The 18,371-nt window shown below is 34.1% G+C and overlaps 2 protein-coding genes and 1 long non-coding RNA gene across 5 annotated transcripts in view; 2 read left to right on the top strand and 1 right to left on the bottom strand.

Moving 5' to 3' along the window:
- Nucleotides 1-8,433: 8,433 nt before the first annotated feature.
- LOC106309914 lies at nucleotides 8,434-11,352 on the bottom strand. 3 transcript variants are annotated; one of them, XR_001263650.1, is made up of 5 exons: nucleotides 10,946-11,352; nucleotides 9,827-10,856; nucleotides 9,397-9,602; nucleotides 9,144-9,328; nucleotides 8,434-8,852 (listed from the first exon to the last, which is right to left on the bottom strand). It is a non-coding gene; the product is annotated as an uncharacterized LOC106309914 (long non-coding RNA). The 3 variants fall into 3 exon arrangements; XR_001263651.1 differs by having other exon boundaries at nucleotides 9,408-9,602; XR_001263649.1 differs by having other exon boundaries at nucleotides 9,393-9,602; nucleotides 10,946-11,351.
- A 1,805-nt stretch (nucleotides 11,353-13,157) lies between these two features.
- On the top strand, nucleotides 13,158-15,394 carry LOC106312490 (basic leucine zipper 25). Its single transcript, XM_013750037.1, has 6 exons — nucleotides 13,158-13,660; nucleotides 13,750-13,831; nucleotides 14,069-14,273; nucleotides 14,557-14,632; nucleotides 14,743-14,868; nucleotides 14,959-15,394. The coding sequence occupies exons 1-6, from the start codon at nucleotides 13,247-13,249 to the stop codon at nucleotides 15,190-15,192; spliced, it is 1,137 nt and encodes a 378-aa protein (XP_013605491.1). The 5' UTR covers nucleotides 13,158-13,246; the 3' UTR covers nucleotides 15,193-15,394.
- Nucleotides 15,395-17,997: 2,603 nt separating this feature from the next.
- LOC106309127 (extensin-2-like) overlaps nucleotides 17,998-18,371 on the top strand; it is a 2,247-nt gene continuing 1,873 nt past the window's right edge. Inside the window, exon 1 of the mRNA XM_013746194.1 lies at nucleotides 17,998-18,366. Within this exon, the coding sequence (XP_013601648.1) occupies nucleotides 17,998-18,366 (369 nt within the window). The remainder of the gene's footprint in view (nucleotides 18,367-18,371) is intronic.

Here is an 18,371-nt window from a genome sequence, read left to right as displayed (position 1 = left end):
CCAAAAGACCAAGGCGGCGCCGTCTATTGTTTCTGCGAGTGTGGGCGTGTCCGAGATCGGATTGACGAACGGTTTTCGCTGATAGATTCATCTTGTCCAGAGCTTCAATTTGATATGTGGCTCGTCGTCTGGTTACTCGGGGTTTGAGAGATAGATTGATTTTAAGTTACGCCTGGATTAGGGTTTATGTGTGACGGATTTTAGGTTAGGTTTTGTCTCAGGGTTTTGGAGTCTATCGTGCTGATAACGTGTTGTGAATGAAGAGGGGAACTTGTGTTTATTATTAGGTTGACCAACTGGTCTTTATATACATATGGTAATGACGGTCTAAGTACTGGATCGACATGAGATCGTACTTATCCTTAACTAGATAATGGCTAGCAATACGTAAGATAAACACCAACTATAATGTGGATAAACACAAGAGTAGATAGGCGCCAGTATGATCCTGCGGATGGGCTTGGCCCGTCTTGCTACACGGGCTGATAAATGGGTCGATCACTAAATGATTTATAACAATTTTCTATTAAATTCAAGTCACAAAATAAAATCTTGTTTTCTTCTTTCATCTCCTTCTTGTAATATAATGGCTACATGTATTTACATAATATGATCATTGAGGATGAGCGTGATCTCGATGCATCGATTGTAATTGGAAGAAAAGCTTTACCTCCCGAAGTCCAAATACCAGATGATGAAGATAATCGGTTCCAAGAGTTTATAAGTCGATTCAGAAAAATCAAAGATTATAAAGAAGTTCAATTCTCATTTCAGAATGCATTAATTGATCATTTATGGAAAAAATATAGTAATAATGATGGTTGGATGATGTCTACTTTGTTTTTTTTTTCTAATGTATTTTTGTAATAAATTGTTTAAATTTAAATAATATTGCACTTTTATGAAAAAAATTCAAAAGTTATAATGAATGGATTAATTTTTAACACATTATGTTTCAGATGATACGACTTTTCAAGTTTTTGATAAATACAAAATTATTTATCCCAAGAATACTATGGCTCTAACTGGTAACCATAAAAGAAATAAAATGAATAGGAAAAAAAGAATAAAATGGAATAAAATAAAAGGAAAATCTATTCCTCTTCTATTTTGTCAAGGAATAATTGTAGTCTTTTATTCCTTAAATTTTAAGGAATGTTAAGGAATCATAAGTAACAAATATTCCTTGTAAATGGTGAAAATTATAAGGAATGTTAAGGAATTAGCTATTCCCACCCATTCCATCGGTCACCATTTGGAGCCTATGTGTAATTATTATTATACATTGATTACATATCTACTACTGACCTAGTAGTTTGATTAATTACTATAATCTCGGATCAAATATAACAAATGATTTTATATATTTGATAGTGATTTGATAAATACAAACATATATGTATGCGTTAACAACACTTCAAATATCGAACTATATAAAACAATGTGTGCTTGTTATAATTAATAGAACATACAGTGGTTCTGTTATTAATAAACCAGTTTCAATCCAAAATTAATCCTATCGATGGAAACAATTATTATGTTTCCCTAAAACTGTGACACCCGTCACCTCCAATCCGGAGAACAGCGGGCCACCAACAATATCTCGTATAATAAAAGTCCATATACCCAACAATTACTCACCCAAAGCCCAAATAAAAATCCGAATAAAAAGTCCAGTAGATACAATCCGTCCAAATATCATATACTCGTCAGTCTCACCTGAAATGAGGAAGAGAGAGGGGTGAGTAACGGGGAAGTCACTCAGTGAAGTATGAGATACTAACCCCGAAGTCCATGGACCCGGACAGAATACTCCGAATAAATATAATTTAATCCTAACACGTTGCAAACACGGTACCTAAAGTACCCAGAGATCAAACAAACTGCCCACTAACAGGCCAAAAACACCACTGAATATGTGCTCGGTAACACACGCCCGTAGACGATTTATCGACCTCCACGCCTTGGCACAACAGGTCGACTACGCTGTGCCGCGGCAAACACCACACCCAATGTATTGTCTCCAGCCGATACACCCATGGTCGGCTTTCATCCAAATCACATCAATATACTATATATATAATCAATTATAAATGAACAAGTATTGTTGAACCATCTATAACCCTAGTTCCAGTTTAAGCAAAGAACCTACAAACTAAACAAGCAATGACAGACTCAATTTCACGCAGACGGAAACACATTAGAAATAAATTATACTTATTCGTGGTACTAAACCGTGTAAGAGAAGCTCGAGAAAAGACCATCACCTTTGCCACGGGTTCTGAAGAAACCTGAGGAAACGCCGAATGGACCTTTACGGCTCTAACAAAGCAACTCTGGAACTCTCTGAAATTAGATTAATATGATATTCTGGCAGAACTGAACCATAGAGCAAACAGATGAATAACTCAAGAACTGACCGTTAACGTTTCGATCCCTCCGGTCAAAATGTATTCCTATGTGTCCTCTATCCATAGACACCAAGTTTACTTCGATCGGACACCATTTGCTTAACCAAAGTAACTTCATCTCCAGGATGGTCGTAAACGTAAACTGCACCAACACCTCTCACGAAAATAAGCATAACTCTCAGAAAACAACTCGGAATAACAATCCGCTTGCAAGAGATGATAGATAAGAGAATTAAATACTTACTGAAAAATTTACAGACTGAAATATTTTGTTTCTGTCGACCGTTTCTCACTTACACCGAGACTGGTCGGAACTGTCTCTGCAATTCAACAGCTTTATTCTTCGCCAAGAAGAAACGTCAATAACTTTCTAACCGTACGTCGATTTGATGATCGGATAGATGATCTGAAAATCTGGCATCGAGATATTTCCAATGATATCTCGCCCGTTTCCTGGTTTCTTCTGTATCAACGGTAAAACGCTGATGAAGTTGATTGTCGCGGATCCGATCTGTAGATATCAGTCCCAAAGAAACAACCATAACTCTTAGATAAAAATTCCAAATGACGATCTGCTTTCTGATACACATAGATCTATGAGTGTAGAACATAACTTCAAAATTTAGCTTCGAAATACTCATATTTGATTGATCGTTCTTCTGTTCCCCCAAAGCGTATCTGCTGGGCTCTAATCTCTCTTTTCGGATGGTGGGATGGCTTCTCTTTCATGGTGGCTATTTGTGGCTGTTCCGGTGACGTTCTCGCAGGGCTTTGCCATCCCAAAAGTCTCTGTCAGAGGCCACCACGAAATCCATCTTAAATAAGAAAACTTTAGGGTTTTCTGCAATGTAATTGAGTTTTATTGGGTTAAATTTTCCCGGGCCGAGATTTTGGTCGTTACAAAAACTTTATAAATGAATGGTCTACAATGGTATTCTTGTAATAATTCTAGTAAGTTATGTCTTTTTAATAAGGACTGTGGGAAAAACTGTGGTGATGACACCTAAGCATTGAATCAAAATTTACAATTTAAAATTTTTCTCAATTAATATATAGAAGTAAATGCTTAATTATTGAAAATATATGATGGAAAACTTGTTAATCTCTCAAAAAAACATAACATAACAAAAAATAAATAGATATAATGGAAAAAGAGAAATATAAACATAGAAGATATCAGTTTAGATTGTACAAGAAATATTATGAACATAGAAATTATCTTCATTGTTAATTAGTCCAATCCTTGCATGAGCATCTGAATGTCATCCATGGATTTACAAATATATGTAAAGTAATCATCCCATGAAAATGTTGTAACTGGCCCGGGAACATAGCATGATGTTGTGGACATACTAGCCAATGGTTCTGTGGTCTGTGTTGTAACATCCAGACTCAAATCCATCTCTCCATCAAAAGCATTTTCATGATCATCATCCTTGGTGCAATCTGTTTCTTTGGTGTTAGGAGATTCATTCTCATTTGTGACTTGTCTTATATATCTTGCGAGGATGACATTTTGGGGTGGGTTTTCATTTTTATCACTTTTCTTCATTCTCTTCTGGTGAATTCGACGTTTTGTACCATTCCAGCGATTCTTAATAGCATTTTCAGTTCTTCCACAGAGTTTTAAGGCAATATTGGCCCATTTGTTGCCAAAAACCTTGTGGGCTTCAACCAATATTCGATCTTCTTCTTTAGTCCATGAGCCTTTCTGAAATCACATTAACAATACATATACAAAACTGATTTCATTAACAATATATATTAATTTATTATATTGTTGTATGTGTATTCATATGCAATATAGATATATATCTACACATATATAAGTTACGATTTGTGACTAGATTTTATTTTCTTCAAAAGAAGCATTGGAATATCTATAAAAAAATAAATAAATCACCTTGATGCCATGACGAAGATGGTTGTGCCACCTCTCTCTACATTGTTTCCCTATTCATGTTCCAAGCATATTTGCGATCCTTTTCCAGTTTTTGGTCCCATAAAGCTCCACTAATTTTCTCAAATTTCTATATTTTTACATGTTTAGGACATAAGTATAATATGACATTCTCAACAACAACAACAAAATCATAGAAAAAATAATATATTTGTAAAATTTTAGAAAATGGAGTCAATTTTTTTAGTTTTATTATAAAATTGAAAAGTAAAGATCTACAAAAATAATAAAATATAAGGACTTACGTATCTTCACTCTGATCCCAAGCCCCTGTGTTAAAGTTGCCTTCCATCGAAGCCGGGAGATCGATATTTATAAATGGGTATCTTGGTGGTATTTCTGTTATGAGAGAGTTGAAAGTCGGGAGATTTTGAGTACAAACAAAACTTCGACCAAAATGGTTGTAATTTTGGTTTGGCATCACCGACATCAGGCTTCGGTGATTAGAATCAGAATTACTTGTCATAATCGATGAATTAGACCAACCATCCACAGAAGATTGACCTAAATTATCATTGAAACAATTAATATGATTTTCTTGCAGATAAGCTAAATTGTCATTAGTAAGAGAATTTCCAGTTTCCTTTCTGGTGAAATTTTTGTTGAAGATATTGAACGAGTAATCCATTTCAACACCAACTCAGACGATGATTATGATGTATTTTTTAATGACAAAAAAAACAATATATGTAAGAAATCGAGATTTTTCTTTTAGTTTGGAACTAGAGAAAGAAAGATATCAAATACTACGACTGGATAATAAGTTATAACTATGAGACTTTTAAAGGTAAAGATCAATATATATATAGTTCCAAATTCAGTTAAAATGACAACTTGATTCATTAATTAAGAAACTTTTGGTCAAATCTCTCTATTGAAATTAATTATTGCATTCAATACGGTCTAACTTATATAATCGCAACGCCACGTATAAGTTAAAAGTTAAAAGTCAAAAGTACCCTTCTAAATTAAGATATATATATTGTCACACCCTCTTTGGAAACTCAGTACGTGTCTAGCGAGTTATCATAAAATTGGAAATAAATCGGGGAGTACTCGGAATTTTTATTTATTTGTCTTTTAGCTAATAATAAGTATATAAACTAAATATGTAGATAATAACCATAAGTACAAGCTTTCCTAGTGGTTCGTACAATTCTATTTGGGTCTGAAAACCCAAGTTCGAGTTATGGGGGCATGGTTTATGTCTGCAACCCAATTTCACCTGTGGTTTTTTCTAGTTTTCAGTTTTGTTTTAACTGTTTTTTCATGATTTTCTACCGTATCTAATGCAATATCTACAAAAAGCTGATTTTAAAATAGAGTTTCTGAATAATACATCCGAACTACACTCCAGATCATCACGGCTATTTACCATGGAACGAGTTTCCCGCTGCCGAATCGTTCACTCTAGCGAGTTTTAGAACAGGAATACCATGAATATTTAAGTCAAATGTCAAAGTATGATTTTATATTAATTGACTTTTTGGACAATACTGTATATATCTATAATAAATTACCTCTGATTGTATTTAACTTCTATTATATATATATACTCAGGGTTTGCCGGAGCTATGCGCCAATTTTTAAAATTATTTTAATAAATTTAAACATATGGTTCGGTTGTTAATGTATATTTCATGTGCTTTCCTGATTTTTGTTTTAAATCATGGTGTTTTTTTATAAGCCCCATCGGGTGATCCGATCGGATCCGGGAGGAACACACTTAGGGGGAAGGGTTATTGGTAAATGAATTCTCATAGACTTTGAGAATTTAGAGATTCCATTGTTATTGATTCTTAGATTTCAAAAATCTTAATAGAATCCATTGTTATTGGTTTAAGAATTTTCAAAATCTATTCAAATATTTTGTTATTCAAAAAATTTAGTTATTATTGATTCTCTAATTCTAACTAAATCTTGTGTTATTGGGAGATGAATTCTATTCATTTTTACTCATAAGACTCAACTTTCAAAATATCATATGTATCCATGTGATTTTCAAAATCCATATGATAAAGAAACTAGAAAAAAAATAGTTATTCTTACCAAATATCAATTGCACATCAAATCCAAATTATATGTCCAAAACTATAATTTATAATATTTCATGTACTTTTACATTTTGATTATATATTTATTTTTATATTGTTTTATCATTTTGAATATATAATCAAATTTATAAATACTAAAAAATAAAAAATAAAAAAAAATTAAAAATAGTTTCAAAAAGAATTTTCGAATTTCAAAAAAAAAATTGAAAAAAATTATGAAAAAGTTTGAATTTGAAAAATATAATTCGAAATTTATAAAAAAGCTTTTTATTTTTCATTTTATTGTTTATATATCTATAAAGTAAGGCGTAAAATAGTCTTTTGTCTTTTTCATGAAATCTATTTTGGTCATTTTCTTCTTTGATGACTCTTTTTGTATCAAAAAGTTAAAATAGTTGTTTAAGAGAATTGCCCAATTTTGTATGTATCACAATTATTATATTTTTTAGTTTGAAAGAAAAAATAAATAATCATATTATATGATTTAGAAAAAAAAATTAAATATTTACTTTACAAAAAGAATGATAGAAAAAATGTACTACAAATTCATGAAAATCTATACCAATCTAAAAAGTTATGATCAAATTTTATAAGTCAATATATATAAGTTTTCACAATCCACGTGTAACTTTTAAAATCTCTCAACTTTTAAAATTTACAAACTTTACACAAATTCATCTTCCAATAATCCCCTTAGTGCTACAAAATTCGTTTAGAGTGAACTAATCCGAAAACGTACCACATTGCCAAATCATGGTGTTTTAGTATACTTCTTATTATGTAGTGTGTTTCTCTTGTTATCGTTTTAATTTGTTACTAGATTCTAATCCGCACACCCGTGCGGGTAACATTTCATTTATAGATATAAAATTTTATATTATTTTGTATATAATAATTTATGATAATATATTGCTGTCATTTTAAAAATAACTTAATAGATGATATATAGTTCTAAATATTAAAATTTAACATATGTTAACAATTTTATTTTTTGTAAAAATTATTACTTAATTTATGAATATTAATCATTTTAAAAGGTGAATGATATTTTAGTCACTTTAAACGGTGAATGATATTTTATTTATTTATCTTAATGAAAGTATTTTTCAAAATATATTGGTTTACCAATTCAACATAATTTTAATATGTTTGCACAAAAAACATAATTTTAATATGTAATTCATTAATTACTTCTATTTTAATATAATGTAGAATATACTTATAAAATTTATAAAATTAGCATATAATTTCATTATTTTGTTTATAATAAAAATTTAATTAAAATTAATTTATAATAATATTATACTACTAATTTCGAAATTAATCAGTGCATTAATTAAAAGAAAATTAAAATTTTTAAAAAGATTTTGTTAGATTTTTTCTCAACAGATTTTGTTATTCCTAAAACTAAAATTTAAATTTATAGTTAAAATGGATTTGTTATTAATATCCTTATAATTATTTAGAAGTGTTATACATTAAATAAACTAATGTAAGCAATAAAAAAATTATTTGAATATATGACCTAGACTTCTAGTATGACTATTTTGTAGTAGATAAAAATGATACTTCTCTTTTAATAGAAAAGATGTGTGGATTTCTTTCTTTTTATAAAAATATGTAAATATTTAGTGGCCCATGTACAAAAAATTTAGGGGTAACAACTTGTCACAAAAAAAAGTAAGAAAAAAAAACAAACGGACCTCCATGATTTTGACTTTATAGAAAGCTACCAACAATTCTCTAAGAATGCTTTAACCAAATCTGCATAGGGTTCAATGTGTACTTGTTTCCAACATCATCGTCATCATCATTGCCAAATAAAGTTCCTAAATTTTTTCATCTGCTGACCAAAACTATCTCCTTAAAAATCTCTAACTAATTTGTTTGTTAAACTTACATTATATTCTCTCCCTGAGATCCTATATATGCTAAAGCTAGCTTGACTAATACATCTTTTGCTTACTCATTACAAAAAGTTAGAAATATATATATAAAGTTAGAAACAGAAAAAATAAAGTTATTAATCATAGCTTGAAGGTTGACAAAAAAAATCATAGCTTGAGGACATGAAACATAATGAAGTTAACATTGCTAAAAAGGTTTGAAAGTCATGCTTGGTTCCAAAAAGCTTAGTAATAAATAAATAAAAAACAGAGAAGAAAATTGCAGAATTAAAGGACTCTATAATATATGAGCTCTGCTCCAATAATAGCTTGGCATTCATTCTTCAAACTTTTTATTATCACTCGAGCCATCAAGTAAATTATAGAGGGCATCCATGAGCCTGTGCTTCAACTTTATGGCCTCTTTTCGCTTAACCTTACGCTTTCCCTTTTGATACATCACTAACATTACTACAATTCTCTACACCTCTGTTAACAACTCATTTCTGAGTGGTGACACCAGCTTTGAAAAATAGCTTTCCTGTAGAACCCACAAACATAATTTAGTGGAATATTTTTCTTTACATATATTATCTTTCTCAAGCGTCAATGTGTCATAAACTTTGGATATGTCACTCTTGAAAACCTTATTAAGGCATATAATCGGTACTTAAGGTTAGCAATCATTATTTTTCCCATACTTAGGCTCTCTACCACCAGTCCACCATTAGTCCGAATTTATGAAAACCTACGACTATATTTAGTGAAAAAAAAAGTCTATACGGCAATGGTTCTAGAACAGAGGAAAAGAAAGGAGAGAGAACCAAGTTACCTCAGTAGTCATAGCTGCACCATGATGTAGTTATCTTGCACAAAAGAGTTTCCTATTGTTGGATTTTCTTTAGTCGGTGTTTTTTGGAGGTGGAAGCGGTTTTAGGTTTGAGACGTGAGAACCATCACAGGTGTTGTCTTTCACTGGCTCATGCTTCTCTTAATTGTCTTTGGACTTTGCAACACCTATAATTGTCTCATCAGTTTAAGACTTAGAAGGAACGCCAAACATGGGATTCAAAAAGATTACCCACAACTTCATTACTTTATCTGACTGTTCCGTAGCACATTTCTCTTCACAGTAATACTTGATTAGTTGATATAGGTCAGCATGAACTTGTGTATCATAGTAACTGAACTCCACATCTGGGATGAAAGAGGGCTTGGTTTAGACAGCAATGACATGAAGCGGATAATCTTTAGGCTATGCCACTGATATCTTTTGTTTCCGCTACTAAACCTGAATTTGAGACACAACAAACAAATTTAATTGGATGGAGAAATTTGCACTTCAAGTGATCAAAGAAATTCTCTTCGTTTCATACTTTCATCATCTTTCCTTCAACAATCATGAGGCCTTAATAAAAAGCATTCTTCTATATTACTTCAACCTAATCTAAGTATGTAATATAAACAAAAGGAAATTAATTATATTTAAGAGTGATAAACTGGAAGAAAACACACCTTGTGTGCTCAAATGGAGTCCTGCTGCTTGAAAGAGAAGCTTCCGTGGTTTATTTTAAGAAGAAACATCTTGCTCGACAGGTCCCTCCTCTCATCAGGGCCAGCTTAACTGGTGGGTTCAGCAGGGCGACCGCCCAGGGTCCATGCACAAAAGGGGTCCATAAATTTTTTAATTTCTTATAGCATTAAATTATTTTAGGTTTTAAAGATAATCATTAGAATTTAAATCTCCTCATGGTCGATTGAAAATGGGTAACAGGCTTGAATAAAAGTTTTTTAAATTTCTCAATTTTAGGCTTTAAAGTTATGTTTTCTTGTTTTGTACACAGTCATAAGAAATAAATTATATATAATGGTTGTAGAGCTAAACCGAAACCATATTGTTATTTGGTCATTCACTTATTTGTTAACACGCTTTCATCAAAAATCATTGTATGCTTGAAGGTGGTCAGGAAGAAAACCCAACAGATTCCTAAATACAGTTCAACTTATATATATTTTTCTTAATATATTTTTGTTTCTTAAATACAGTTCAACGTATATTTGCTGGTCTTTCCCAACTTTGTTTTTTTTCTTTTAGACGTTCAGATTCCTATTACTAAGTGTTATTTTTCCTTTTATTTGAATTTTTTATTCAATCACACAAAAGGTGCTTCAAGTAGATTTGTGAAAAGCTTAAGTGCTGATTAAAATTCGGGTTTGATCGTATGAATAACGTTTCTCAATCAAATGATTTAATTTCTGTTAGTTTTTAGATTACGACATTAGTTATTTCAGTGAGTTGTTACACATTTGTTTTGCTTGTTTTGATTAACACAATTGTTTTATTTTGTTGCAATAAGCCATATTTTTCTTGCTTTAGGGGGACAAAAAATTTTTGGCCACAGGGCCTAAGAAGAGTTTAAGCCGGCCCTGCCTCTCATGTTTTGCTTCCATCAACTGAGGTGAGAGTGTGACTTGGTTCTGTTGTGGCATCTCCCCCCATCTTCAACCATTACCAACGGTCACCATGAATCACCGTAGCCTTGAACTAAAGTGGATCAACGGTCAACATCTTCAACAGAATATCATAGTAAAAGACGTTAATTTAAAATAAACACAGAGAAAAGAAAAACATACGCATCAAGGTTGAGCATATCTATTACGCCCATCAACTGACCCCCTTACTTCACATTCCGTGAGCTTTTCAAAAATGGAGGAGTCTCATAATAGCCTCCTTTCAACGGTCTGCCTTCTATCGGAGAAGTGAAGCTGGGTAATTTCCATTATTGGAGAGCTTGTCTGAGAGTTTCAGTGAGAAGCAATCGGTGAAAAGTAGATTAAAAGGAGATGCCAAGCCGGAGGTATATATATATACAGTGAAAGAGGGATTAAAGTCTAAAGAACAAATAAAAGGTGAAATGAAGTAGGTTTTCTTCGTTGATTGAGATAACGCCAGAGCGTTACTTCGCCGAAGAAGGGGAAGAGGGATCGTAAGGTCACAAACCCGAGTCGACAAAGAGAAGAAGTAGTTCACGTGGACCAGACATAGCGCAGAAACATAGACTCATCAATGGGCCTGGACGGCAAAAACCCAAACCGAAACCATTAAAAATAACACGCAGCCTATAAAGGTGTGACAAGTGTCATTTTTTCTCCCAAAGAGAAAAAAAAACCCCTACTTTGTTGTTATAGAGATTTAAGTATATAATTGTGATTCGTACATTTGTTATGCAAAAATATTTTGATTTTGACTCTTTGGATATAAGAATTTTGGATTCTTTCAAATATTTAACCAGTTTTGATTGGGGTTTAGTACTCCTTTATCAGGTTGAGTTCGGTGCTGAGACACGTAAACTGAGTTAATTTCAAGTTTTTCAGATACTATTTCAAGTTCTGATTCAGAGATCATATTTATACCCCCGTTTAAATATTTTTTTTTATCAAACCGAAATTAGACCTAGACCAAGACTTTTCGGCCAGGTTTATGTTTGGATTTCGGATTCTGAGTATTTTTGACCACGGCCTTCGGAACCGGCTCAAAGGTATCGTGGACCCTGAGACAAAAAAAAAAATCATTTTCAAACTATTATTTTTTTTAAAAAAATCTGACAGATATATATTTTTTTCACAATACCAAAGTATTTTTAAAAATAAATCTATGGAAATAAAAAAATACTTTCATATAAAAAATTTTTGGACCCTTTCTCTTATTTTTAATATAAAAATACATATATTTTTTTTAAAAAATCGGGCTCTTATCTATTAAGAAATAGAGAGACAACGGATTGGGTCCGGGGCAGTCGCACCGCTTGTCCCCTATCTAAGCCGGCCCTGACAGCCCTAGTAGATCCCGAAAACTCAGGCGGGGAGCCGAGTAATCGTCCGAATAATCGCTACACGGTAGGTGGCCGTGGCGAATCAGACCTCGGCGGTAGCATTAGGGGGTAGCCGTATAGTTTCCATGTTTTAGCCGCCTAGAACGAATTATAACGAAACACGTCCGTGTAATTAACATCACGATTCAACTTTTTTAAAAAAAATCAACGGAAAACTCACTTTTAATTAATTTTCAAGTACAAAAACAAATGTTTCGTTGAGAATCTAGAGTAATCAGGTTAAAAACATCATCAAATCAGTGAAAAATGTTAAGAATCTTTTTTTTTAAAAGGTAAAGTGGAAAAACTGGGTTTCTGTTCGACAGAGGTGAGAAAAAGGGGACGATGACATTATAATAATTTCGCATTGACTTACAATTAGGAAAATTAACCTCTACCTAGCTTCGAACCCGTGAGTAAATAAGCATATTAAAACACCTAAACCACTAGATCACAGTACAATCTTTGTATCGCTCTACATATTCTTTTTTAATACAATTTACTAAAAACATTGAAAGTAAATAACACTCTGATCACCTCGAACCCATGATAGTTCATGCCATACTAATGACCAAACCACTAGATTATGATAATATACATATAAATGAAGTATTATAAATATAAAAATACAAAAAATTCATTTCCGTATATTCTTTGATTTTTTTCCGCTTTTTCAATAAATCGCTAGGTCCGGGTGCACCGCAAGCGTAGTGGCTGGGGAGTTTCCGAACAAAGGATCCAACACTTCCATCTTCTACAAGCTACGACTTTATTTTAAACCATACGTTTAACGTTTTTAATTTAAACAAAAAAAAGAGAGAGCAGCCGTATCATTGTTAAAAGTAGGAAGCAGCCGGAATGATTCACACGAAGCATCCTGATTTACTAAAGAAGAATAAAAAAAAGTTAAAAGCGTCCAATTAAACGCAGTAACGCGTTAAGCGTCATCTAATCTATAATGGCGTCTCCACGTAAGACAACAACCATTAGAGAAAGAGAGAGAAAAAGACAAAATCAAAATTAGGAGAGAGAGAGAAATCTGAAGAAGGCGATTGGGTAAGCGATGCACATCGTCTTCTCTGTCGATGATTTGACCGAATCCTTCTGGCCCCCTCCTCCTCCGGAACCCTCTCCGGGGTCGGTATCGGCTCAGAACATGCCGGACGGGATGACTCGAAGTCAATCGGAGTGGGCGTTCCAGAGACTTCTCCGGGAGATGTCAGGCTCCGACGAAAGCCCTACCACGATCAACGTAAGGTCGCCTCCGCCGGTTCAGTCCGAGCAGTCTCTTTCCACCGTCGATGAAACCTCCGATGTCGTCGAAATACAGAAACCGCCGCCGCCGGATGATCAGGGGAATCGGGATCGTGCGCGGTCTTCTTCTGATCCGTTGGATTCGGATGTGGTTGATCCGAATCAGTACCATGCGATTCTCAAGAGCAAGCTCGAGATCGCTTGCGCTGCTGTTGCGCGTCGTGTACGTCTTTTAGATCCGTCTCTTGGTTTGTGTTGTTGATTGATTTGATTTTGATTTTGATTTTGATTGGATTTTGATTCTTTACACAGGTGGGAGCTGTGAAGCCGGAAGATTCGAGTGCCTCAGGTGTGAATCAAAAGCTATCTCCTCCGCCGGGATCTCAAGCTCAAGGTTTATCATTATTGCTTTGGCTTTTGGTTTTAGTCTGTATCTGTTTCTTTGATGTCCATTTAAGAGTACCTAGAAAGTTTACTGCACTCGCATGTTTTGGCTTATATCATATTCTGAGACCCACATGTTGTATGAGTTTAGATGATAATCATCCTTTTGAAATACCTACTTATACGTTCCCTTGATTATGGTATATACTCTCTGGGTGAAATTTTTTTTTGCTTTTTACTATTCTAGGCTCTGTTGTTGTGGCACAAACCTCACCCGGTGCTTCATCTGTTAGATCTGTTCCCTCGACAAGCGTTAAAAAGAAACCAGATGTTGTTCCAGCCAGGCAGACTACGAGTATTTCATCACGAGATGATTCTGATGATGATGATCTTGATGGAGACATGGAAACAGCTGATAATGGAGATCCTACTGACGTTAAGCGTGCTAGGAGGTACAATTCTTGACTTTTTTGTATCTTAGATCTTTCTTTCTGATAATCATTCCATTATAGAGATACGTCCAACTTGCAAGTCTTATGGGGAAATGTTTGTGGCAGGGAGTTTCTACTTTCTTTAAAGAGAAAGTAAAAAACTTAAAATCTAGAAGAAGAATGTTTCAGTTAGTTTTATCTTGCTCTTACAAAAATCTTTTTGAAAGTGGAAAGATGGTCGTTAAGACCAAAGCAGAGTCCACTTTATAAATTTCTTCCTTATATTTCGATATTGGTTGGTTAGGATGCTCTCAAACCGAGAATCAGCTAGGCGCTCCAGGAGAAGAAAGCAAGAACAAATGAATGAATTTGATACACAGGTTCTTGTCTTGTTATTGTTTGCTCATATGCATCTACATTTCTCGATACCTTTTCTTGCTCTTCAGCAGCGTTCCATTGAGTCACAGGAAATGTTTTTCATGTTTTGTAGGTAAACCAATTAAGAGCTGAGCATTCGACTTTACTTGGTCGTCTTGGTGACATGAATCAGAAGTTTGATGCCGCTGCTGTCGACAACAGAATTCTAAGAGCTGACATTGAAACTCTGAGAACAAAAGTAAGTGTTTTAAAGATTTTACAACACCCAACAATATGATTCTATCTAGTGTTTTAACTAAGTTTATTGCATTGGTACAATCTTGTGCAGGTTAAAATGGCAGAAGAAACAGTGAAAAGAGTGACAGGAGTGAACCCGTTGCAGTGGGCAAGACCAAACATGGGCATGCCAGTGAACAACACACCGAGAATCTCAAGTACTACTGGTGCCAGTTTAGCACCAAACCAGAGAGTAGAGGTGAACAGTGAAGGCTTGCAGAATCAGTTTGCTACTAATCCGAAGAACATGTACGAAACCATGCCCCATTGGAACCACAAGCATTAACCACAAGATTCGAGTCATTGGTTTTGTGATTTTTGAGGTAACTCTTTATCTTGCTCTTCCTTTCTGTGTTATTTACTGTACCACTCCACGATGATGCTGTGTGTAAGGGTAATACTGTACCCATTTATATATATTTGGAAATAACTGGAAGAATGTTAACTTTATTTACCTGCATGGTAGTAATAAGCTGTAACGTTTCTAACGCAACCGACGTTGAAGATGTCAACACAAAAAAATGTTGTACACATTTACATCAGCGTAAACCAAACCAAAACAAAACAAAACAAAAATGGCAGTGGCAGAGGGCGATAGATTACCTAACCAGGATAAATGTGACATCACATAGAGAGTGAGAAAGTGAATGGATGCACCGAATGTAAATATGAAAAAACTTGGCGTGGGTGAACGCTCTAAGACTTGTTCGACCATACTCAAAAGGGTCTTCTAAATTATATCAATATTCCTAAAAATATTCATAAGCAAATCTACATCATAAACGATCAAACAGTGCTAATACGTAAAATATACTTGTGCTTGGGGTAAGTATCTCAGTTCCAACGATTATCTTAACATCTTTTTACCATCCTTCTATTGAGATTTAGCACCAGATTGCAATGGAAGTGTTTCCAACCTTTCAAGACCAAATTATTTTTCACATTTTTAATTAAACTAGTAAGAGAAGAAATGAAAGGTAAGAAAATAAGAGAAGCCTTGTTACCTGGTTGCTCTTTTGTAACAAGTGGTGTCCGGAGAGTTGTAAGTTCTACAGTTGTTGAACATCCGTCTCGCATCAGTCACAAACACATCAAGCCTGACGGCTGACGTAGTACTCTTCTAATTCTACTCTCTTTGCAACTGTCTTCAGATCTGTGTTCCACCATGTTGGTTAAACCAAAGTTAACATTTTACAGAGAGAGTATAATGCTTCAAGAGATAGTAAAAGTACAAAAAAAAGAAGAAAAGAAATCAAGTGACATGATAATTTAGTGTACACCAATGGGATCTTTAATGATGTCATAGTAATCAGGGACATCGAGAGCATCAACTATTCAACTGACTCTTCGAAAGGCCAGGCATAGCTTGATGAATTGTATCTGCAAGCATGTAAGAAATCTGTTTTTCTGAAATATTTGTTTTTATAGACTCTTGCCAAGAGTGATGAAGGATACTTAATGAGTCTCCATGCTTGCTTTGCTATGAGAGCAAGGTTGAAATCTCCTACATCCCTAATATGCTTACTTGCAAGTTACTTGTCTCGTTCGATTACTTACTACTTCCAAATATTTATAAATTATTTGGATATATTCCCTAATTTCTAAAAATTACTTGGTAGATAATATTCTATCAGAGAAGGTAAATGAAAGTTTATTTTGTTTACTCAACTTGGTAAAAACACGAGAGTTACTTCAAATAAAATATTTGCACCTAATATAAAAAAAAAATGAACAAAATACATATATTTCAATATGAAAGTATTGTTTACTTCTTTCAACGAAGAAATATCTGTTTAGGGCTTCGTTTTTTATGGTTTAGTTATCCTTTTTTCCGCTGTAAAACAAGTAACAAATAATATCAAAGCGAATTGTTAAATTTTTGTGATATTTGTTACTTGCTTGCTTTGTACTTGCAAGTAGCAAAACTCAACGACTTGATACTTGACTTGACAACGACCACTATTTGAAAAATCGAAGCGAATACAAGTTAAATAACGGGTATAAAGCAAGTATCGAGTATTTGTGCCGAGCCCGAACGTCTGTTAGTTTTCCTTGTTTTGGTGTGTTGTAAGAAATGAGGTCATGTGAGAAAAGCTTTCCTCTAAAATTCAGCTCTACACTTTTCTTTTACCTGTTTAACTTGTTCTCCATCCAACAAATTAGTGTATGCATGTCTACACGATGCTACTATGAGACGTGCACGAACGTTAAGAGGATGTCAACAAGCCACTTTCCATTCTTAAATTATAGGCTCAAGAAGAATTTTGTATATCATGGATGCATCATTTTGTTCATTAAGCTAGCATGTTTATTTTATACTTTTTACAGCTTATTTATTTTGTACTTAGCTTTGGTTTGTGAGAGATTGGACGCACTTAATTAAGAATTATCATTGGTTTAGTATGATTGATGATAAGTAACCCGCTTGCATGCTAGGTTGGTATCTCATTCGATACACATGTGCTTCTTTTTTTTGAACACAAAACATGTGCTTGACCATCTTTAAATAGCTTACGTCGTATGAAAATTCCAAGTTTTATAAAGCCGATCAGTTTTAATTTCGGATTAAGAAGACTTCGAATTACATAAAATAATGTTAGTTTACCCGTCTTGTACGCGGTTATAAAAAGCTAATTCCATGAGATCATGTCTTAATGGATACTATGCTCAGCATAAACATCTTGGTTGATATTCAAAAGGTTCGAGGGAGTTCATACGGTGGACCTAGAACAATGAATTAAATCATGCATCCATCTTGTAAAAAGCTCTTCGTGGACTTGTCATTAAAAAATTGGAAAGCGGGCTAGTTGACGTTCTCCAAACGTTCATGCACGTCTCATACTAGCAACGTTTAGACATGCTTCCACGATTTAGTTGGATGTAGTCCAAATTAAACAATTTGCAGAGCTGGATTTAGAGAAACACTTTGCTATATAAACTCATTACCCCATTCCTTACGACACACACCAAGACAAGAAATACTAACCAACCTAAACGTTGGAAAGAAAAAAAAATCAGAATGAGACCTTCCTCCAGGATGGGGCCTTCAGCCCATATCACTTATGCCCTAGGCGTTATCATCATGGCAACAATGGTTGCTGCGTATGAACCATACAGCTTGCCACCACTCCCGTCATATTCACCATCTCCAAAGGTAGAATACAACACTCCCCCCCTACCATATATCCACAGTTCTTCACCACCACCATACTACTCTCCATCACCAAAGGTTGACTACAAATCACCTCCTCCACCATATGTCTACAGTTCCCCACCACCTCCTTACTATTCCCCATCACCTAAAGTTGACTACAAATCTTCTCCACCACCATATGTCTACAGTTCTCCACCACCACCACCATATTACTCACCATCTCCTAAAGTCGAGTACAAGTCTCCCCCACCACCATATGTATACAGTTCTCCCCCACCACCTCCGTACTACTCTCCATCACCAAAGGTAGA

This window comes from Brassica oleracea, chromosome C8, assembly GCF_000695525.1.
Source record: "Brassica oleracea var. oleracea cultivar TO1000 chromosome C8, BOL, whole genome shotgun sequence".
Lineage (NCBI taxonomy): Eukaryota > Viridiplantae > Streptophyta > Magnoliopsida > Brassicales > Brassicaceae > Brassica > Brassica oleracea.
This window is presented reverse-complemented; position numbering and strand designations above follow the sequence as displayed.

Bases quoted from the DNA above. Each gene is read 5' to 3' on its own strand.
- LOC106312490 (XM_013750037.1), top strand. From the start codon at position 13,247: ATGCACATCGTCTTCTCTGTCGATGATTTGACCGAATCCTTCTGGCCC. The intron at 13,832-14,068 runs GTTTATCATTAT...TTACTATTCTAG, and splicing joins GCCGGGATCTCAAGCTCAAG to GCTCTGTTGTTGTGGCACAA. The intron at 14,274-14,556 runs GTACAATTCTTG...TTGGTTGGTTAG, and splicing joins GACGTTAAGCGTGCTAGGAG to GATGCTCTCAAACCGAGAAT.